This window comes from Telmatherina bonti (genome assembly GCF_933228915.1).
Source record: "Telmatherina bonti genome assembly, chromosome: 9".
In the NCBI taxonomy this organism is placed as follows: domain Eukaryota; kingdom Metazoa; phylum Chordata; class Actinopteri; order Atheriniformes; family Telmatherinidae; genus Telmatherina; species Telmatherina bonti.
In genome coordinates, this window is record NC_136627.1 from 30,448,242 (window position 1) to 30,472,153 (window position 23,912).

The window sequence follows — 23,912 nt, forward strand, 5'->3', positions numbered from 1 at the left end:
AAGTTTGATTTGATTTGATATTTACTGCATTGGCGAGGAACAAGAGGGAGGGAGAGTATCGCTGTGTGTATGTTTGTCTATAGATGAAATTCAATATATTTGCAAAGACATATTTAATACCAAATTAATTCAATATTTATTATAGTGTAATATTCTCAGCTAGTACAGAATAGTAACTTGACACACCAGATGGTTTGTTACATAGAACCATCTGGGATTTTGTCAATGGAAAGTTTGAAAACAGCAAGCGCTTTGGAAAGACACTTATCAGGTGACTGGATGAACCATCTGTCTGTCACCACCGTCTAGTCTCAACCAAATTAAATCAGCCAACCTCTTGGTAAAAATCAGATGTGCTGACAGAGTTAGGGAACAGAGTAAAACAGTTCCTCTGTCAGTTTATTTGCTGTTCATTTGATGACAGCCTTGTCTTAAAATAAAACATGTAAAACACTAATTAAAGCCTATAAAAAAAGTAGGGCCCAAAGGAACTGGAAAAACAGTGTTTCATTCTAACTTTTTCTAGTAGTTTAGCCTGTTTTTCTTTCATTTGTGTATTGCATTTTAGGAGCAAAATCTTTTCAAACTTAAACATATCTGACGTCCTGTGTTCTGGAGGCAAGAAAATGTTTCATAATTAAGATTCATGCCGCTTTGTCCTAACGACATAATTTTTCTCAGAATTTGAAGATCCAAAGTACCAAGTATGCAAAGACTGATGGGAAATAAATATTCAGCAGCAATTTCACCTTTTTGGATTGACAGACTAAAGTTGTAGAAATCTCATAATTCCACGATGTCTGACCATAAAAGATTGCAAATCATGGCTGATTCTCATGATAATTATTGAATAAATTATATATGTATATATATATATATATATATATATATATATATATATATATATATATATATATATATATATATATATATATATACATATATACATACATACATATATATATATTTATATATATATATATATAAAAATGGTATTCTTTCTGTAACTGCTGCAAAGTCTAAATGACATGAATCTGTATGAATGAAGCACTTTGTTATGCTTTTTCACTCATTTAGATACAGTTACTGCAGATGTTAACTTATATTTTGACAGGGACAAATACATAACAGCGGACACATTGTATAAAGTCCTGATAACATAGTTCCTGACTGTCTGGGTTTTATTGCCTTACCACTGTGCCTAGTACTGAATTTACAGAAATTGTGTCACTGAAAGGAAAACTGTGTATGCAAAGTGACAGTGGTTGGGTTTTTCATCAATAGATTACAGTTTGATGCCTAGCTGTCATTCAGCAATGCAATTAATTTGTATGCCTCTATACTCTGTAAACAAATTACTTGACACAATATGACAGTTGCATTTTGAGGTTTGTAATGCTGTGTGCTTCTAAAAGTTGAAAAACAAATCATAAGAGCATGAAATAAATATGACACATTCTTGCTATTACACCTGCTACCGTCTTGCAGCTGGTCTCCCAGTGGGGTTAGATTTGACTGACAGCAGACACTGGTGGCAATGATCTTCCAGAGAAGAACCAATGGCAAAACATGCAGCTCCCAGCACATGCTCGCTGGAGAAAGCTTTTAATCTGAACCTACAAAAGATTTGGATCCCAAGCACTGATTGACGTTCCCCATCTATGACACTTTGACATGGAAATGAAGTTTTAAAGTCAAGCCCTCCAGTGTCTGCAATGTTCTTTATCTCTCTTTGACTTGGAGATGTATCAGAAAGGTCTGTTTGCCCACGTGGCATAATAAAATCCACAGCATGCGAGCGAAACTGATAGAAGCACATCTATAGAAAAGACGCTAGTTCGGAGCAGACCCTGATTTTCAGAGATATAGCATTCATACATCACACATATGCCATTTCCAGGATCAGATACAAATGTAGCAAAACCAACTTATATGTGCTTAGGGTGGGCTGCATGGTGGAATGGTGGTTAGCCCTGTGGCATCACAGCAAAAAGATCATTGGTTCGATCCTCAACTGGGGCGAGATTTGGAAAGTGGGCTTTCTGTGTGGAGTTTGCATGTTCTCCCCATGTAGATGTAGATTCTCTATGGGTACTCCGGCTTCCTCCCACCATCCAAAGACACACACTTTTAGGTCAAATGACTCTAAAATCTAAACTCTAAACTGCCCATAGGAGTGAGTGTGAGCATGAGTGGTTGTTTGCCTGTGTGTGGACTGGTGAGCTGTCCGGGGTGTGCCCTGCCTTTTGCCTGGGGAGTGCTGGGATGGGCTCCGGCTTCCCCATGTAATGAATGAATGAATGTGTTTGGTTTAGGTTGTTTAATTTTAAATATTTATCTTAAAGTGGATTTTTTTTTTTTAAAAAAAGGCAACACAAAAGAGATCACCTCAGGCTCTCTTGAGATGGACAGCAAATCTGGTTGTGATGCTATGTGTCAGCTTTCCACTGGCCTTTCAGAGAGCTACGTGCATGTCATTTCAACAAGAAAACTTCATATCCAAGCCCCTCTCCCATCAATCATTGTGCCATGTTCGGCAGACACAGACAGAACCACCAAGAAAAAGCTCTCTGGTGCAAATCTTCAATAAAGAGCAACTGTCACACTGAGCCTTCACAGCAGGCTCCACTACATTAAAGAGCTCCATACAGCATACCTCTGTCATCAAGCTGGGGAAAAACATTCCAGAGCTATTTTTCCAATGTCTTTGTCTTTTTTAAAAGCAGAAACAAGATTATGATAAAAGCTTTAGAAATAAAAAAAAAAATGGAGTTCTTCAGACAGTTGTCGAAAAGGGGATGTAAGACAGTGAAAGCTTGTGGAGCACGCCATCTAATCATGGAAAACTTGTGCTGGTTTATTGTGGTTAGTGCAGATTACGGTTCACCAAGAACTGCCTGATGCATTGTTTTCAGTACAACCGGAACGAGTCATCAGTCCTTTCTCAGTTTATATGCATGTGGGCTGTTGTGTCCTTCTTGGCTGACACGTTCACTACAGATAGAAAAGGAGAAGAACTAAAGCTGACAAAAATACGTGGGATGAATTCATTGTAAAACTCTACCCAGAAATAACAACAGCACTTTGAATTAACACCTGTATCATGTTTTGCAAGCTTTTAAGGTTTGTGTTCATATTTCTGTCATGAATTATGACTTAAAATCTCCACCATAATGAACTACTTGTAACAAATTCAAGAGGAAACTTTAAATTTAACTTTAATTTCTATCTTTTTAAAACAATTTAACCAGCTGTGCAGACTGTTATTATTGTACTAATAATGGTTATTATTTGCAATTAACTTCAAAATGAGAATCCCTCCTTGGGTCTTTGATTAAAGTTATCAGTCCTGTGAGATTTGGCAGCTTCTAAGGACATCAGTGATGCTTGGGGCCAGTGGAACAATGCATGAATTGGATCACAAAGGAGTGCAGCAGCTGTATGACTTGACAGTAAGGATGTTTCCCAAAGGGCACCAGCTGCAGCAGAGGATACAATGCTCATTTGAATCCACACCATATGTTTACCTTGGACCTCCTTGTCATTTCGGAACCATCGAATGTTGGCAGCAGGTTTGCTGCCTGATGTGATGCATGTCAGGGTGATTTCTTCACCCTCCATGGCTGGTTTAGTAAATCCTGTGATCTCTGGACGTCCTGGCATTCCTGTGGTTCAAGGAGATATAAAAACAAATACCATACTTGATATATGAATAATATGCAAATGAATGAACAACAAATCAAACCTTCCAACATCAAATGCATTTTTTATTTTCTTTTTCTAAAATTTGTTTCTTTGGCAGGTCAAAAAGAGACGCAAGGCAGAAATCCCAACATCACAATAATAACAACAGTGAGAGCAAATATGGTTTGAGAGGATAATGGCTCATAATAAGGGTGAAAGAAATATGTGACAGTAACTATCATGATCATTTTTTTCAGTTATGTTCTATAAGATGCGACACGAGTGTGAGTCTAAATCTGGGTTACATTTTTGTTTCCTTCATCTTTCAGCACACATGTTTATATCGCTCCTACTACAACTGTGCTTTTAAAATGTGCAGGTATTTATGTTATAAAAATGTAAAGCTTTAGACAAAAGTATCTGGAAGGGGGACTGAGACTGACTCCAAATGAAAACGCGCACCTAAGACAGTGAGGAATGCCTTCGTGGTCTTAACGGGCATGGTGAAGAGAGAGCATGTGTACTGGCCCTCATCAAACAGGCTGACGTCACTGATCCTGATGGTGAGCTCCTGTGTTGATGCTCGCACCAGCTCAATTCTGTGATCCCTCAGAGCTACAAGGAAGAAAACAGAAAGCAGAGGGAAAAAAAAGAGTATATTAATGAGTAAATTCACCATGAATTCTGTCATGGCAGAAAACCTGTGGAGATACCATACGTGATTTTGGTGACCTTTCCCAGAACAAGGCTGAATACAATATGCTTGCAAACATAATAGCTGTCAAATGCAGCAAATGTGCACTGTAGCCAGTGGTTTGAAACATTTGCTTTGTACTTGCAATCTAGCATGCTGGACTTCTTCTCAGCCAGCAGGGAGACAGAATTCATCACAGGGACACTTTAAAGGGAAGCAGCAGGAAAAACTTGCAGACCTGGATTCAAATATTTATTTTGGAAATCACTTACTTTCCAGGTATTGATTTACTCTTTAACACATTTAGCAGCAGACTCGGCTCGTGACATTTTTCACTCACAGTTTTCCTACGCAGTCCACAGTTAATGCCACGGAGATATATTAATTTAATAAGCACTAGTATCGGTATCACCTGAGCAATCATTCTTTACTGTGTATGAAAAAATAAATAAAAAAACAAACTATTACAGCTATTTCTTTGCTTCATATCTTCACAGCTTTGCAATAAAAAGTGAGGAATCTCTTAAGTGAACGGGGTAATCTTGTACCTTTCATTTTTCACACAGTTTTAAATTCAGAACCAGCTGCTTCTGCAAGTACAAGTGACCAACCACAAAGTGCAGGAAGGAAAGCGCTCCTCATTGTATAAAATAACACATTCTTAATCCTCTGTCCCTTTAGGCCTGGCCAGCTCTCTCCTGAGACCTGCTTTCATCTGAGGTAATTTGAGCTCCATTGAATTGTACTACACAGGGAAAATGTGGCAAAATGCAGCACGGAGGATTTAACCGTTGGCTATCGTAAAGTGGTGTCGTATCAGATGAAGACTGGCATTTGATTTTTGTGATAAACATCCACAGCAGACATGTAATACACATTTACATTAGACTGGCTAAAATAGTTATTAGGTTTTCCACACATAGGTCATTATCAGTAACGTTGCTCCTCATCTTCAATTACACCGTATCATTTGATGATCATTATCATATAATCATGCACATGCTGAAAAGGAAAAAAGGAAGAAAAAAAAAGACTGATGCCTGCAAGAAGTTTCTTATTAAAGACATTTTGCTCTTGAAGAATAAAGAGTAGAGTAAATAAAAACAATCTTCACGCCAGAATTAAAATTTAATAACAAGCCGTGCCACCAGGCAACCAGCTTATTATGTGCTACAGGGCTTAATACAAACATTTGATAGTCTTACTGTAGCAAACAGCACCCTGAAACAAAGCTGCCTGATGTTCTTTGTAGTTAAGCATCCTCACTACAGAGCTTTGAAAATGCCCAGAGGCTGCAGCAGAAAACAGCAAAGCCTTTGCTGGATGGTTGCATTAGAAAGGTGATAGGTCTAAGCAAACATCGCATAGGAACTCAAAAGATATGGAAGTACAGCCTGGGAGGATCAAAGTTGTGAACAAGATGACAAAAAAATGATTCTTATGGCCTGATATCCCTCTATCTCTGCAATGCATGGAGGAAAAACAACAAGAAAGAGGCCAACTTCTCTGCTTAACCCCTTGTTCCTCAAAGCACAAACACCTTTGAGACGCCGATAAATGTTCTGCTTTTGTTCAGTGGAAGGGATTTGCTGATAAAAAGCTGCTGTCCTTTCATCTCGGTGACAATCTATGGGCATTAACTCTGAAACATTTGTAATTTATTTCAGCAGTTATGATGAGCTTGAAATATTTTATGACATGTTTAGTGTTGTCAAGAAAGACTACGAAGGGTACGGTTACAAGATGTTTTCTAATTCGGAATTAATAATTCAGAATTAATAATTCGGAATTAAATCATTCGGAATTAACACATTCTCCTATGAGTTTACATGATAATAATAATTCCGAATGGAGGTTCACGTGAAACACGTCCTTACTTAATTCCTCTTTAGAGCGGCGGGTTGGGAAGGGTTCTGATTGGACAAAGGGTGCACGTGACGTATGACGTATACTGGAAATAAACAAAGAAAGACTTCCTGCTTCTCGTCTTTTTAGTCATAACTTGTAAAAACTACATCATAAGTACCAGTTCAGCCACTATTTATAATAATTTTAAAAGTAGCAGCTCAACACGAGCATACTACTTCACTTTTTGCCGCAACGGAGAAGGAGAAGAAAGACAGACCACCGAACACAGGAGGCAAAACAACGCGTGTCATCGGGACAGGACAAGGTAACGAGCATGCTCAGAATGACCGGAATTAACTTAGAGAGGAATTAAGGTTTGCATAACAGAGGAATTAAATAGTTTATAACTAAAATGCGAATAAACCAGCCACTTACATCGAAATTAAGTTTAATTCTGAATAGAAATTTGCATTAGGAATTAAGTGTTTACATCGTTGTTTTTCATCAGTTTAAAGCAGAATTAACTTTTATTCGGAATTAAACTGGAATTAAAACTCCCATGTAAACGAAGCCACTGAAATTAAACTTCCCATCATACTCCAGCATAATGCAACCTGCTTAGTCTGTTGCTCTTATTAAAACGCCTCTTACTTTGGAAAACTACAGGCACATCTTTCATGTTGCATCGTTACGCTTGCTGACGTGGCATATTTCCATATATTTCAACAGGAGTGACCTTTTTGTTACTTACATGGCAGAATGTTTATTGGATTATGATGCAGTGGTGAGTGATTGGGGATATTCTTCTGTTTTTCCTTACATCTCTTTGGGAAAGCATACTGCCATTAGAGTCCATTGAGAAGGACCTCAAGACTGCTTTTCTCTAAAATAACTAAGTTAAAAAGGCCTTTTCACAATGTCTGTTACTCAATCAATGTAAGGTCCCATTTTAAATACCAAACAGTGACCCAATGCAATACAGACCACTGATAATTTCAAGTGACATTTAAAACAGCAAGTATTCAGCTCATTTTCAGTAAGACCTGAACATCACATTACCATGAAAAAAGCTACATCTAAATGTCAGTAGCTGAAATTCTGATTCTGGTGGACTGAATCCAAGAAGCAGCAGAGAAACAAACACGGTTAAACAAAAGATGGTCCTGACTGATGTGTTGTTTTTAGGCAGCCACTGGCATTACAGAGCAAATGGGTCAACGACATATTGATGGAAATAGATGGACAATGGTTTAACTAAGCCAGGGACAAGTGTTATCTATTACTCCAGCGTCACATGGCCGGGAAACCGTACTGCCATAATCCAGTCCAGTCTGGAGGCCCAGAATGCGTGCAGATCTGTCACAATCAGGCCCAAATGCCGTGCCTGACAAAGCTTTTTTCCAGGTGCTTTAGGAAATCAATGTGATGAAAAGCTTCATTTCCCCCAAACCCCAGATAGCTCTGGTGCTGTTCATTCTGCTTAGGTGGAAACATAAATCTGCACCCTGACCTTGTGTATGCTGCAGCCTTGCAGCATGGCAGCTTAACGGCATGGCAGCAGTACATCTCTCGTGATGGAGGCCTTTCCAAGGCTCTCTCAAATCAGTAAAACTGACGCCCTGCTTCTACTCCCAGCCAAAGAATACTGTTGCCACGGTCCTGTGATGCAAAGTCACGTTTACCTTATTTTCCCCTCGGGCCTTTGAATCATCAACGACTAACATTTACAGTCTTCCTAGAAACTATTTTAACCGTGTATGCCACTTTTGCTTGACGTCCTTGGAATTCTCAGAGTCCAAAACCATGTGAAGCACATAAAACTACCTTTAAATCGATTTACTATAAAATGAAGTGTTTTTTTTTTTTTTTTTTTTTTTTTTTACATTTACAAGAAGAGCTGACAGTCAGATTAGAGCTCTCTGAAACTTACAAAAAGTCGAGGATTTAGAAGTGCAATTATCTCATGACATTTACTTTTTCACTTCACTGAGCAACAAACAGATGTTAACAAATGTTTCTAATCCAGAACGGTAAATTATCTTCTGACAGCCCTGATAGAAAAGGACGTTTTACATCTATCCATTACACTTGGAAACAAGCTGATGACTCTCGGGTTCAGCCAAAATATGTTATGTCTGCAACATTCCCATTTGGCCATTTTTGCATGGCATATAACCACTTTGAACTAGTCATGAAATGTGAAAGCACTAGCTGTCCTTCAGCTAGAACACAGAATCCTGGCATACACCCCCCGCTTGCTCTCCAGCCAGGGGCTCCACTCTTTGCAATTAGAGAGTGTTTGCTGCTGGCTGTGCTCACTCAGTGACTGTGTGGGCGATTCTGGACGTGTTCCAGGTCTATAGTGGTGCAAGCAGGGGGCTTTTTCCCACCACACATGTAGCTGCAATTAAGAGAAGGAGAGAGCCTTGTTCCAGTGGATCATTGTCACTTTCTGCACTCTCAGAGATCCCACAGTGCAGACGCTACTCAAATTGGACTAATGTTGAGATCTAGAAGTGGGGAAGAAAAGAATAAGGAAATCTCTCCAAGGCTATATTACATACCTACTTCGTGCAGCAAAAAAACCGACACTGAATATATGTTAGCCCATGTATTTCTCAGCTCATATAAGCTTGTATGCTGTTGAATTTTTCTTTTTTGTCTTTTCTTTTTAGTCCTTTTTATCAGATTGCATAATTCTGTTTACAATCAAGTGTTAGTATTTGGTCTCTAAGCAAAGCACGCAGCACTAACATGATGTAAACAGAACCAGCCAATACACAGGTGGACATAAAAACTCAAGGAATTTACATAGAACATAGTCTCCTCTATTCCAAAGACATAATATAAATAAAACATGAGAGTACAATGTGGCATTGAGCTGAGTGAGTACATGCAAGAGTACCTCTTCACATTAGCAATAATAGCAGAGTGTTTCGTTCCATAATGGTAGATTCACATTTCAGTGACACTAGAAATAAAGCATTACACTTAAAAGCCCATTAGTCCCTGCAGAAAGACATTAGCTTTGACCATGAGACTCTCTCTGTGATTTGTCACTGGAGAAAACAGTCACTGAAAAGTAAACAATATTTTAAAGAACAATCTTGCAGCTTGTCACCTGTAAAAAGTTTCCTTTTCTCTTCTGAAGAAACCAAGAGCAAGTGTTACAGCTGATAATCTTGTTTATAAAAAAATCCTTTTTTTTCAATATCTTTTCATGCCTTCTTAATATCGTACAAAATAATATATAAAAAATTTTGAGTAGTCATAATAACTATCCTGATAGTCTTAACAGTCATAACATTATTAATACTAATACCAACAGTAAATGAAACAACCTGTTCACACTGACCATCACAGATGAGGCATTTACCAGAATGGAGTTTTAACTGTGCTCTCATTGGTGTTCCCTTCAGTAACTGAATTCTTTGTAATTATCTCTCATTCTCTCAAGCTAATGAATGTTTTAATGCTCACATTAGAGCATTCATTTAGCACATAACAGCATTTTGATTACAACAAGTCAATTAAGATCAATTTTGCTTTGTGGCCTTTATGACTCAGACCGAATTCTCCAATAAAATGTCACAAATGATGAACCATGAACCATGGCTGAAACGGGGAAAAAGGGAACTAAACCTACAGGAGCATATTAATGTATATGTTTCTATGTTGCTGTACATGCTGAAGATCAAACAAGTTGTCTGACAAGCAACCTGCAGTAGACATCCATTAATTGCATTATTCATATTCACCATATCTGATAAAAGATTCCGTATGCCTCTATGAATGTCATTACCATTCTCAGCAGCCTCGCTACTTACGTTTTATCCTTTTTCCACAGAAAGCCAAAAGTGAAATAAATCATAATAAAGACAGCAAAGGACAGCTCTGCTCTCATTTGTCCTGCTCAGTAATAATAATTCATAACAGAGGCGACATATAAAAGGGATAATTCTACAAAAGACATATGGTCTAAATCAATTTTTTCATCATGGCAGCCCACCAGAGCACCAGTCCCTCGCAGTGACTGCTAATTGGCTTAATGTATGAGGGAAGAATTGGTGCAGCTATTGAAGCAATGTTTTCTCAGGTTTATGGAGGTTTAAGAATCCGTTATTTGCTATAGTGTAGACTGAATCCTATAAGGTGGCAACAGTTAGCCAAGATTCAGGTATGGATGAGGGGGACCATGCCAATATGCCAGCTGACAGCTTTAAATGCACGAGAGTTCAACACATATGTGATGGACGTGACAAGAAAGCAGGGTGAATAATATTTTAGAGATCCATAAAGTTAAATGAGCTTCTTTGGGCAACATGCTAATTTTTCATGGCTGCTTTTGTTGCAGGAAGTGATGTTTTCTGTCCCCCAAATCTGTATTGTGGGACACCTGAAGCTCTGCTCTAACCACCATGTGCCATTCTGCAATAAACATACAATGGAAGGGGCCAAATACTGTGTTGGTTTTAATAGGCTATTTTCATAACGGAAACATGCAAAATAGTGCATTCAGCCAAAATGTACTGCTCACTGGCAGCAGGAGAGGTTACAGATACTCACATTCACAATCAATTTGGAATCAGCAATCAATTCAGCAAGATTGTTTTTTGATTATGGGAGGAGCCAGAGAACGATCACAAGCATGGGGACAGTAAGCGTCACCCACAAAAGTTCCAGTTGAGGTTTGAATCAGGAACAATCTTCCTGTAAGGCAATGGTGCAATATATATATATATATATATATATATATATATATATGTATATATATATATATATATATATATATATATATATATATATATATATATATATATATATATATATATGTATATAAAAAATATTATATTATATATATATATATGTGCATTTTCAATTGTGTAAATATGTCATTGGCTTGATCAAATCATCACCAAAAGTGATCAGAAACCCAGCATCTGTAAACCTTAGTAGTTTTGATATCACATGCAATTTAAGAAAATATAAAATTAGAATTAATTTTATTACCATTTTCCCAGTCTCCCTATTTCATATCAAACTCCAAACACATCAAGACAAACGGCCTTATCTTTAACACAAGGCCAAAGGGACTGAGCAGTCGTAGAATTCAAAAAGGGCTTCACAGAATCATTTGTATTTGTTGAGCATACCAGATAACACATAAAAGGTGTAAAGAGCTGAAATTTTTCGGGGGATTTCACATACAAGATGAGAAATTGCTTTCACTCTCTGAAGAAAGAGAACAGGGGAGGGACAGGGGAGGGCTGGGCTGCATGTGCATCAAATAGCCATGCTGACATGGGCTCCCAAGACAACAGCAGTACGCTGAGAGGTAGAACACAGCAGCAGCAGAGAAAGACAGAAGCCAGAGAGACAATGAGATATTTATCTATAAGGTGGGGAAAGAAATCTAAACATATTAACACTGAGAATAAGGCAATGCAATGTTCCTGCTATAATCGAATCTTTCCAGTAGCTCTAAAATCCAGTTGATATTATATGGAAAGACTGTCTCAAAGGAATTTAAAAGGTCATTTTAATACTCTTCCAGTCACCCTATTTTATATCAAACCCCAAACGCATCAAGACAAATGCCCTTATCTTTAATTCTAAGCTGGAGGGAAAGAGCAGAAATGGATTTCAAAAAATGTTCCACAGAATAGATACACATATTAGATGAGCATACAGAAACACACATAAAAGGTAGAAAAAGATGAATCTCCTTTGGATTACACATGCACAATGAGAAACTGTGAGATTGTGTTAAGGAAACCTGCATCAGCATGAAAAGACCATACTGACATGCAAGACAACTGCAGAACGCTGAAATCTGGACAACAACAGCAACCAAGACAACAAGCACAGAGAAGAAAAAAAATCAGGAAGAAAAAAAAGAGTCTAAAAAATTCTAACACTGAAAAAAAGGCAATGTAAAATTATTATAATTAAATTAGTGACAAACGTCAAAGACCAGCTGCTTGTCAGAGGAAGTTAACTGGCCTACCTCGAGCTCAGCTCCCTGAAAGTTAGCATAAGGCTGAATCTCAAATTTTTCATTGGCTCTACAAGGCGCCCCAACAAACCGAAGAAGAATGAAAGATGCAGCGCTGTGCCAAGCAATTAACTGGTGATTTGGCACAGCAGTGATTTCCTTCCAGGTGTCCCTCCCTGTTCTATGCATGAAGCTGGTGTTGTTCATTCTCCCCATTTCACCTGGTAGCCTCACAGGCATCTTACTGGTTGTGCCAGAAAAGCTTTTCATTTAGCTGGAAGAGATTGAGAGGAAATATTTCCACACTTAGCCCAAGCAACCTCAACCGCGTGGACAACATTCATTCTGTCCCTCTTATTGCTCATGAAAGAGATTCTATCATGCAAACTAAATGGTTTCTCGAGATAGACAAAGGAGTTCTGTGCATTGTGTCCTCCAACTTTAGAATTAGAAGCATGTTTTCATTTGGTTGGGATTTATGAAAAAATCATAACATGAAGAAAATAAAACCTTGTTTTAAAGAGAGCACATGACATATTACAGCATTTATTTACTAAATAACATAATTAAACAGTATTTAAAAATCAGAACAAATCCTGGCTATTTTCAGTGGATATGCCACATGTAGTTACTGCTTCTGAAATTCTTTTGATATATTGATCATCAGCAGGTGAGACCACCTATAAAAAAAAAAAAGGGAAACATTTAGCCATGTGAATGCCAAGGAGGAAAGACATCAGCAATGATCTCTGCGTGGAAATTGTGGAACTGTATGTAAAACTGTCTGTTGGGCCTTAAAGTTATTTCCAAACTATTTGGAGTGCATATTTCCATAATGAGAAAGAATTAAAAAAACCCCAACATATTCAAGAGAATTGCCAATCTGACCGTGACAAGGTTAGCAGACTTATTTGATCACACCACAAGACTTCTGGTCAGACACGTCCAGTCAAATCAACTTTATTTATAAAGGACGTCGACACACTTGAGGTTTTCCAGAGTGCTTTACAATATAAAACATTTAATAAAACTGAAAAATGACAGAAATAAATGCAGACATATGAGTACAAGCACAAAAAGTTACACAGAGGACCATAATAATACTAACATAATGAAACACCAAGAGAACATGAAATCATGCACAAACATGGACCTATCTTAGTACCACATTAAGTTGAGAACAAAGAGCTGTTTGGCTGAAATGCACACCACGTTGTTAGGTAAGAACCAAACACAACCTGTCAGCACAAACACCTCATGTTAACTATCCAACACGGTGGTGGATGGATGATGATTTGGGCTTGTTTTGCAGCCACAGGGCCTGGGCATCTTGCTTTCATTGAGTGTACCATGAACTCCTTTGTGGACTAAAGTATTCTGAAGTGAAAACGATCAGTTCAACAGCTAAAGCTTAGCTAAAGTTGCCACATGCACACAGCAGCTAATCTGTAACAGAAAAAGAAAAGAAAGAATCTGTTCTAAAGATAAAAAAAAAAAAACAGACATAAAACTGAATAAAATATCATTGAACCAACGACTTTGTTCTCAAACAAATGCTGCGTGGTTGCAAAATAGTGAAGACGAGTCGACTAAAACTCCTCCATAATCAGCAGAGATTATTTTTGTCATTTTCTTTATTTTCTCCCTGTCAAATAAAAACTTTGTGGATGTATGTTTCTGACATGACTTTAATAAAGGCTTTAGTATTGAAACAATTTTTTTTTTTTTTTTTTTAAATGTACAAAGTATTGTGTTTTTAATAACGGGAAATGTGAAAAAAAGATAGTTGACAGGCTGTATCTATGCCAGATGACATAAACAGACATAATTCAGTTTGTGCAATGTTTTTATGCACAAAAAATGGATAGTTTTGACGGCTTCTTTATGATAGGAGTTTGTCATTAAACAGACTCTTCAAACACAAACATTAAAATGTTACATAGAATTTATTGTACAATAGAAAATATAGAAATGAAATCATGAAAAGGACGTCTTTGCTTCAATGGCTTCTGCTTGAATTAACACCCACAGCATTCGGACCAGAGTGTCTGTTTAAAATTCAGTTAACATTCATTTAATTGTATTTTGGAAGTAATTTCATCTAATAAAACACCTTAGACCTCATTACTAAATCCAATCAGTTGTGAGTGAGAAAGTATTTCTTCAAACCAGATTGTGACTTTCTTTCTGCTGGCATCTCTCTCCTTTCAAATGTAATTCAATGGAAAAGTTCATCTTCAATCACAGAAGCAATTGTATTGTATTAGCAGCTACAGCATAAATGAAATGGGTAATATGCTGTGAGAAACACTGATAGATGAGCATCCCAATCCTTACAAGACCGGTCCACTGTTATATCCCCCCTTTCACCCCAACTCCAATTTATCAGATCCAGACTTTTGTCACCTTCAAATTGGATTTGGCGGGCGAGATCACAATATTATTCATTCCAATCGAGGCCTTGTTTCACTAAGTTGCAACAGTCTATTTCCAAAGTAGGGTGACAGCCAAACAGCAATACAAATGTAGGGCAGCAAAGTTACTAATTAGACCCAATCATCTCACAATCCACAGGCATTATACTGTTGTAAACAATGTTGCATGATTACAAAAGTACAATATGAAAACAGTCTATTTCTGGTTAGTTTGTGCCCTGGGATATCAACGGAGACGTAAATTCATTAGAAGTCTGCTTCAACATCATGGGTAATAAATATACCACTCTCTTATCATGTGTTGTTCGTGTGTTCAGTCAAACCTTGCGCTTGCAGGCAGGAAAGCAGGGACAGGCATGAACAGTGGAAAATGTGAAAAATGAATGAAAATGCTGATGTAATGCAGCTGCCTCAGACATGTTTATCATATCTTAACGTTTCATCAGTGGGGTTCTTAACACTGGGAGTGTTCCTTACCTTTTTTGTCCCCAAAGAACAGAGTTTGTTGTGCAGGGTTTGACCACTGGAGGGAAGTGTTATCATTGTGATCCACACGACAGGTCATGTTGGCTGAGCCCCCCTCCACCACCGTCACATTCTGAGTGATGGGAAACTGACCTTGGCTACCTGTGGGATTATAAAACAAATTTTGAGGTTATAGTCATTACATAATTGTTTCAGATTGGTTGAGTTTGGTTTTCATGTACTTGTTTTGTGTTGTTTTAATCAAATGAATGATTTGTTCAGATTTGATTTGTGTTAAAAATAAAGTATAGTTTCATCATTTTCCCCAGATACGGGGACGCATTTATTAATCCCTCCGAAACAATGGTAGCTTAATGAGAGCCTGGTTGACGTGGTCTGTAGCTTTTAGCAGCCATTGGATTGAGAAGACTGCGGTTTCTTTTTCTGGAAGCAACAACAGTAGGTTTTACTCTCCCAGACTGCCTTTCTTGTTGCCTTATTGCAGGGCCCTAATTGGTAGCACGGCCTAATTAGAGGTAGTCATGTTCTGCTGAAGAGTGTAGAGCTGCAGCTGGGTGGTAAATTGACACATAATCCCAGACACTGTGGGCCTTCGATCCGAGCGACATCCATGCCCTAAAACAGCCGCTCATCACGGTCTGCAGAAGACATCCAAATGAGGCCTAATCACCCAGTCTTGCTGGATTTTACCTTCTTATTCCACATTTGTACTTGTCGTCTCAGCAAAGTCCTCTAATTGCATTGCAGAAGCATTTTTATCCTCCCCGTGTGTTATTGAACTCTGCCAAGCTTCAGAAACATGTCTAAAACCAATACTGCTTTGAAGAGAATTGTGATTAGACAAAGTCCCTTAATGTGAGCCAGACCAGATCAGCCCCTTTAAAGATGACAGTAAGTAACAACTCTATTACAGCGCCAGAGTTCGTGTTTGAAGCTGTACTCGCCTGTAAAAATTTCACTCTGTCCACAAGCCCACATGCTCCACGTTTTCTCCTGATTTCACAGCTTTGATATGGTGTCCATTTGTACACTTATCTGCCTGAGTTTGAAGGTGACATTGTCTCTGCTTTCTCTCAGGTATAGTTCACTGCAGGGACATTTCCACTAAGGGAGCAGCTGTCTGCCTCATTAGTCCCACTCACACATGGGTGCAGAGAAGGGTAGGACAGCCAAAGGTCTGTGGACCTTCCTTGACCTAGAATTGTCCTAATGGAGCCCATTGTCAGCTACAGGGTGAAGGAGAGGCTGACTATAGGTAGTGATTGAAAATCATTCCATCAGAGCACTTTCTGTACTGAATGTGCTCATTACTTCTCCGCTTTGTGCCCAGTCAGTGACATCATCTCAGGCACATGGAAAATAAAGAAATATTTTATGATTTGATCATCAACAGCATAATAATAATAGTAATAATAATACTACTACTATTACTACTAATAATAAAATAATGTAATTTAACTGTTCAAACAACTTGTGTGTATCATGTGAAGAGAATAAATTAAATTCAACATCCACATCTTTTCATATCAGCCGTCCATCTGCGTATACATCGTTCTGTATTTCTGCAGCATATTTGCTGTCTGTTTCCGACGCCTTCTGTTCACTTCTCACCGAAAGACTTGACAAATAGATTCAATTAAAACTAAATTCATCAGCTTTGTATGATGTGATTAAATTTGTCAGGTGTTGCTCAGATTGCAGCATAAAAATGGTCTCTGAAATGTCTTCAGATGATGCACACATGACCAATGAAAGCTGACAATATAATGAGAAGCAGGGCGGCATTGTGAACATTGCTGCATGCTGGGTTCGACTGGAACAGCAGCTGCCCGCGTTCACCAAATGCTTTCATGAATTTCCACTGTCTTGAAATTCTGTAACAGTCTTGAGTGAGAAAATGCTATTTTTGAGTAAACACAACCCTCCTCAGCTCCAGCTGTAGTATTTTTTTCTTGCTTTTTTTTTCCTTGGGAGAGCAATAAGAGGTTGGCTTGCTTTGCTTCTTGAGCCAACCAATATTATAGGAAGTTAAAAAGTCACAAACTGCTTTGAGGATAAAACACTGATCTGTAAAACCCCGTACCCTAACCTTACTGAGGTTATTCTACAGCAGAATAAATGTCATATAGGGGGTAAGGCTATCCATTACTCCTCAGAAAATGGTTGATATCTTATAAAAACATGGCAATAAAGCAAGCCCTTTTTAATAACAAAAAGGCTTCAAATCTGCACAGAACTTGCATGGATTTAATTAATATTTGATCTCCAGTTTAATTTCAGTTAAATAAAATGTATTTGTGGAAATATTTCAGCTCATCCTAACTATTATGGTTATTGAAAATACATTTTATTTTTCTACATTCTACAAGGCTTCACCAGTACTGACACCTTTTTAAGGACATAAATTCACATAAAACAAGAGGAGATGGTGAGGCTGCTGAAACTTTAGCAGCATAGTGTGCTGGATTCCCTGCTAAGGCTAGCTACCTGTTTTCCATAATGCTCAGTGTTCTTGAAGCAGCTGTCATTACCTGTATTAGCCACACAAAGACATGGAACAAATTAAAGGAAAATCTGAACCATTGATATGTACAGCGAGTGAATCTCTGCAGTGGAGACATATTGCTTGGCACAGTTTAGGCCCACTTGTCCTCCACGAGGAGAGGGTCAGCACTGATCAATACAAAGTTTTTCTGAATGATCACCTTTATCCTGTGATGAAACATTTCCATCCAGATGGAAGTGGTCTCTTCCAGGATGAAAATGACCCCATCCAAAAGGGCGCACGGGGTCACTGAATGATTTGATGAGCGTGAAAAAATGCGAAGCGCGCTCTTTGGCCTTTGCAGTCACCAGATCTAAACCCAGTTGTACACCTTATGAGAGGATTCAGACCGAGTTGTGAAAAACACTATTGGTAATAAAAAAAAACCCAACAAATAATACTTTTTTTTTTTTTTTTTTACAATTTAGACATGCATGTTAGGTTAATTAGTTACACAAAATTGTCCCTAGGAGTGAGTGTGAGTGATGGAAACACTTTTAATAACAAATATATTTAATACAGTGAACAGTATGCATGTGTAAACGTGAATTTATTTAAATGTGTGGTTAAGTTTTGTTATCTGAACTTTGGTTGGATGCAAGTATATGGATATCAGTCCAGAACATTTAGCAAAAAATTGCAATTTTTGCAGAATGTTGAGGAATATAGAGATATATCTAACTACAAAAATAACAAAACCACTTATAAGAAAAACAACGTTTTGTGAAAAACCTCAATGAAAATCACTTTGTGTGATTTTAACATCAACAAAAAATACCCCTGAAAATGACAACTAAAGTGTGACTTTAACATGAAACAAACAGCCTCAAAAATAAAGTGTGAAATACAAAAAAATAAAAAAAATAACAACTTTATTTATAAAGCACTTTCATAAACCACAAGGTATCTTAGGCGCTGTACAGGTTAATAAAATAAATCCAGTAACAGTAAGTTAGATAAAAGTGAGCTGAGTTGAGTCATGCTGGAGTTTTCCTGTAAAAGACGTGCAAGTTATAAAAGTTACAGAGGTATGAAGACGGTCTTCACTGATGATTCCAGACAAGCTCAGTGATGAAATGAGGAATAAAGCTGCACTTGTGCAACGTGCCTCCGAGATGGGCCATCCCACAGTTCTGGGAATTACAGTATGTTTTTGAGTGTTTCTTATTGAAAAGAAGGGTTTGTCAGGAGATGGGGGGGGGGGACTTATTTCCAAGCAGCTGCTGCTGAATGTCGACATTTTGCTTTTTCCTTAACCATGACGCCTAGTTTCCTGTCATTTATAAACATATAACAAAGTGACAACAGTAAAATAGACTTTTAAAAAGTCCATCTGATGCCCTTTGTTCCCAACCCAACCTTCCCTCAGCTTTTCATGCTTTAAAGCATAAGATGATGAAATCTGAGCTGAAAATGACCCAGTTTTCGCTTTTAAATTAATCAGTTATCTTAAAATTAAATCAAGTCAAGTCAAATGGTTTGTTTTTTGTGCCCGTTGGTTTGAATCAAAACATTTCCAATTTCTCTCTGCTTATGAGTCAAACTCTTAAAGCTGTAATTGGTCTCTGAGCAGCAATCTCCGCTTTGACAAGCTCCACCCCTCCTTTTTATTATGACAATCTCATGGATCTGAGGGTACAGAGTTTTTTTTTCTTTTTTTTTTTTATCTTTAAGAGGACTCCAGTAAAAGCTGAACCTGGCAATATCACCCTGAGCCGAGAGATTACGGTCCACACTCAGGTGGGCCACCAGCACTCTGATCATCAGTCACAATGTCAGCACACATGAGATTAGTCAAGTTGTTTGCTGTGCTTCACACATTCAGAATGCTGCTGACACATCTCTCCACGGTGGCATTAACTTTCATATGGAATCAGGTGACACTGCATCATGAATCAAATATTTACCTGCACAGCTAAAATTAGGTAGAAATGTAAATGCAGTAACAGGATAGCATCTTTATTGTAAACACAAATATTTGATGATTACAAAGAGGAAGCATTGAAACAGATGTCTGCACACACAGACTGGATGCGAATGCTTCTGCTCGGTATGGGGGGGGATGAAGTGTGTGCAGCGGGTGTTGAGCACATATGAATACAGATGTTAAAAATGCCTGGCTGTTGAGTGTACATTAGCAATAAACTATTTCATTTCATTTCATCTTGACTGGTTTCATGCTGTTATCTGAATGCAGCTCAGACCACAGCCTGATGGAATCTGAGCTCTGACAATATTAGAAGTAAAGAAGATGATACTTAGGCTATTGATTTTTGCTTGCCTTGTGGGCTGGGTGGTTATGTAGAAAATGTGAAGATTATAAAGAAAGAACCATACGACTGTACTGAAAGTGAGAAGTAAGAAAGTTGGTAATGAATAAAACTGAAAGCTTTATTGCTGTTGCTTATATAAAGGCTTTTAGTTGCGTTTTGATGTGATGCTCATGCAAAAACATGTGAGCCTGGGAAACCAAGCAACAAAATATTATGAAACACAGTTCCTGTACTCTATATAACTTGCAGATTAATCTAATGATCACTAATCTCTCAGCCTGATAGGAATTACAGACGGAAGTTCTCTGTTTAGGAGAACAGGGAGTTATTGGAGGAAGAATGAGGCACACCACCCCCCAAAATCTTTTACAGTTTCAGCTGACTGCACAAAATAATGGAAAGCAGTACCTTGATAAATGGTTGGAGAGCGCTCAAGCAACCCACTGCAGAATAAACTGTAAACTGTAAGCAGGGTAAAAGATAACAACTCCACATATGATCCCAGAAATGCTTTCCTTCTTTAAGGAATTCATTTTCATATTAAATTATCAAACCACAAGTTCACCTCTGGAGCTTGATTTTTACAAGAGGTTTTTAGCAAGTGCAGGTGAAGGAGGTTTTAGGACCCTTACTACAATGCCTGTCAGCATAAAATCATATATGAGAAGCACATATATACTTGCAATACAAACATGCAACTACTTAAAAGTCTGAATGGCAATGTGCCTCTAGGTTTTAGTTCTTCGTTGGCATAATCAAAGCAGTCCACAACACAGTACATCATACAATGTGTGAAGGGAAAAAAATAACCTATTTCAATCGATCAATCAAACTGTATTTATGAAACACTTATACAAACAAATTGCAACACAAAGTGCTTTACAAAGCATAATGAACAACAAGAAGATGAAAACATCTTTGCCCATTAAGTCCCCACAGACCACAAACCCAGGCAACCTATGCACACACATGCATGGCATTTATCTGCGTACATTTAAATACATGCATACACATGCATAAAAGATGTTCTCTACAAGCGCTGTCCAAAAACTCACCATCCACATAGGGTAAACTTAAATACTAGGAATTTAAATTAAAATGGTTAAGCTGAAAAAAGAATGAAAATCAAATAAAATACACAAATAAATAGAATAAGACAAAATAAAATACAATAAGTTGGAATAGGATGTCTAAAAATGGAAAGGAAAATGGTTTAATGGCATGAGTTAAATAATAAAGCATGTACATTAATAATGTAAAACTGATAGATGTGTTAAAGTAATTACTACATAAATTGGTAAAACACAATCACAAAGACTCAGAGAAAAGTAAATGTAACTAAAATACCAATTATGGACAATAAAAAGATATTTAATAAAAAGCTTTTCTAAAAAGATGAGTGCTGAACTTTCTTTTGAAAATATCAACGCTTCCTGATGTGCTAACATAGTCTGAAGACTTTTCCACAGATGACAACCATAAAAAGTTCAATTAAATGCTTCTCCATACGTTTTAGGAATATAAAAAAGGAGAAGACAAAGACTGAAGCTTAAAAATGTTTAATACTGGAGGGATATGAACTGGTTTCGGCAACACAAATGATTTGGGTTGGGTTCAAATTAAACTAAACGAAAAAATTTTACTTAAAATTTACAACTTAAAGGTACTTATAAATGCAATAAATACACAACAAAGTTCTACATGCCCTGTGATGGATTGGTGACCTGTCAAGGGTGTATCTCACCCAAAGACTGCTGGGATAGGCTCCAGCTTCCCCGCAACCCTTAATCGGACTAAGCCGTAGGATAATGAAGGAATAATCTTCTACACACTGTGACCTACTGAAAAAGAAGTAAGTTAAATATCCAAACTACATAAATCTACAAATTTATTAAGATTAAAGGAATCAAGAGTAAGAAACTTAATGTCTCTCCGTGTGAAACAAATAAAAAATAGATTTTATCCCACACAGAAATTTTCAATAAACCAGATAGCGATGTACTGGTGATATAATGTTTGATGGTCTGTGTTTCCATTTGTGCTTGGATTGGAAAGCTCATCATTACCGACTCCTTTGTCAATTGAATATTTATTAATGTTGACACATCCATTGGTGACATCATATACTTTTAAAATTCTTCGGCGCTCACATGAAAGATGTATTTTGCACTGTAAATAACTTCAGTACAAATGGTTGTGGTGCATATTCTCCGATTCAGAAGCCCGGGGTCTTCTGAACAAACCCAGCTCTGTTTCTGGCTTCTTTGCAAACCTCGCTTTGATCGAAATAATTCTGGGTGAAAATCCTTTCAAGGCTGTTGCTGATGACAAATAAAGACATTCTATTAAACCTTGGGCTTTTCACTGAACACCACATAAACACACTTGAACATTATTTAAAAGAGTTTCTCCAACAATGAGAAAATATCACTCAAATTTATGACTAAGTCCAACTAAGCACAGGTGAAATCATGGATAATGTCACAGTATCTCTCCAAACTAAAGACTAGCTGACAGACTTCAAGAGGATGTCAGGCTGGCCAACTGCTTACGAAGCCCAGCATGATACATGGAAATCCTGAATATTCTGTGTCAGAGATAAGTTTTACAAATGGCAGCTCGATGTCTTGGTGTTTGTTTTAAAAAACTTCTTTCCGTTGGAAGAAATATTTGCTGTAAGTTATAGAAACTTGTGAAATATTAGTCTGCTGTTGCATTTTTCTCATTTATGCCCTCATAACCTAGAGCTATTATGCAATATTGGAAGGCTAGTTTCATTTGCCTGCAAGTTTAAGAATGAACACTCATAACTTGAAAACAGGAAATGGGACTCTGCATAAGTATTAACCAAAAATAGAAAAGAAAACAAAGAATGATCAATACTTTCTAATCCTCCGTTAAAACAGCCACAGTTGCAAGTTGTTTGGATGTACTTCTATACACCTGACATGTTTAGTGAATGGAATTTATGCCTATTTGTACGACTTGCTGATTTTCAACTATTATGTGTCCACTTCATAAAATCAAAAGATGTAAATCAGAATAAAAAACCGCAGTACGACAACACATTAAAAATATCAAGAGGGTTGAGTCATCAGCAGGGCATGATGTCACGAAACATGAATAATCAAAACATCTGCTGTTACAAGCCACATGAGTTTAACATTGTGGACACTTGCACCAAAGAGCTTGAATCTCTCGTTGAGCATGGCATTGTTGCCAAGAAGAGCCCAACAGCTCTCTGTTGTCTGTTTACAGGGACAAAGTTGGAAAAAAAAGTGGAACAACTGAAAAATGTAGGCCACTCCTGTTTGTGTTTATGTTGCTGCTGGTACTTCTGCTTTACCCCTGCCAATAGAGAAAAATAACATAAATAAAGAGAATTGCTATGCTGCTATGCCGTCAGCAGTCAGGGCTTCTTAGTCCATGCATGTCATAATAGGTCATTCTGATTCTGCAAAAACAAACCAAATCCTGCAGACAAAACAAGAAGAATATGAGAAAAACAGATAGAGAGGTGACTTCATCTAAATAGCCATAAAGAGACCTAGAAATAAGTTTTGCATGATAGTTTTTTTTTTTTGTTTTTTTTTTATGATGAAAAAACCCTTTCACCACATCCTGACTAGAGCTGAACGCTCTCCAGGTGGTAGAAATATTTTTATCCATGTTTACCATAAAGACATGACTGCACAGAAAAACATACAAAGGATTCTCCACAGGGTGCCAGACATAAGGCCTCAAGAAAAGAAAGCAAGAAGATTAGACTTTAGACAGATGGAACTAAAATCTACCGATGGATAAAGTAAAAAGTATGGAGAAGGTTTGGAAGGGCTAAAGATTTGAAGAGTACATCATCCGCTGTAAGATGCATGGCTGTGTGATAGTGGTGCAAGTGTCCATTGTTCTCAGTGAAAACAGAAACAGCTAGATGAACTGTGAAGTGGAAAGG

General features: G+C 37.6%; 1 protein-coding gene across 1 annotated transcript in view; it reads right to left on the reverse strand.

Annotated features, from left to right (window-relative positions):
- Window positions 1-23,912, reverse strand: part of cadm2b (cell adhesion molecule 2b) — a gene marked incomplete at its 3' end in the record, with an annotated part of 135,264 nt that overhangs the window by 13,063 nt on the left and 98,289 nt on the right. Inside the window, exons 3-5 of the mRNA XM_079246995.1 lie at window positions 15,134-15,283; window positions 4,147-4,299; window positions 3,528-3,665 (exon numbers count right to left, since the gene is read on the reverse strand). Of these exons, the coding sequence (XP_079103121.1) occupies window positions 3,528-3,665; window positions 4,147-4,299; window positions 15,134-15,283 (441 nt within the window). The remainder of the gene's footprint in view (window positions 1-3,527; window positions 3,666-4,146; window positions 4,300-15,133; window positions 15,284-23,912) is intronic.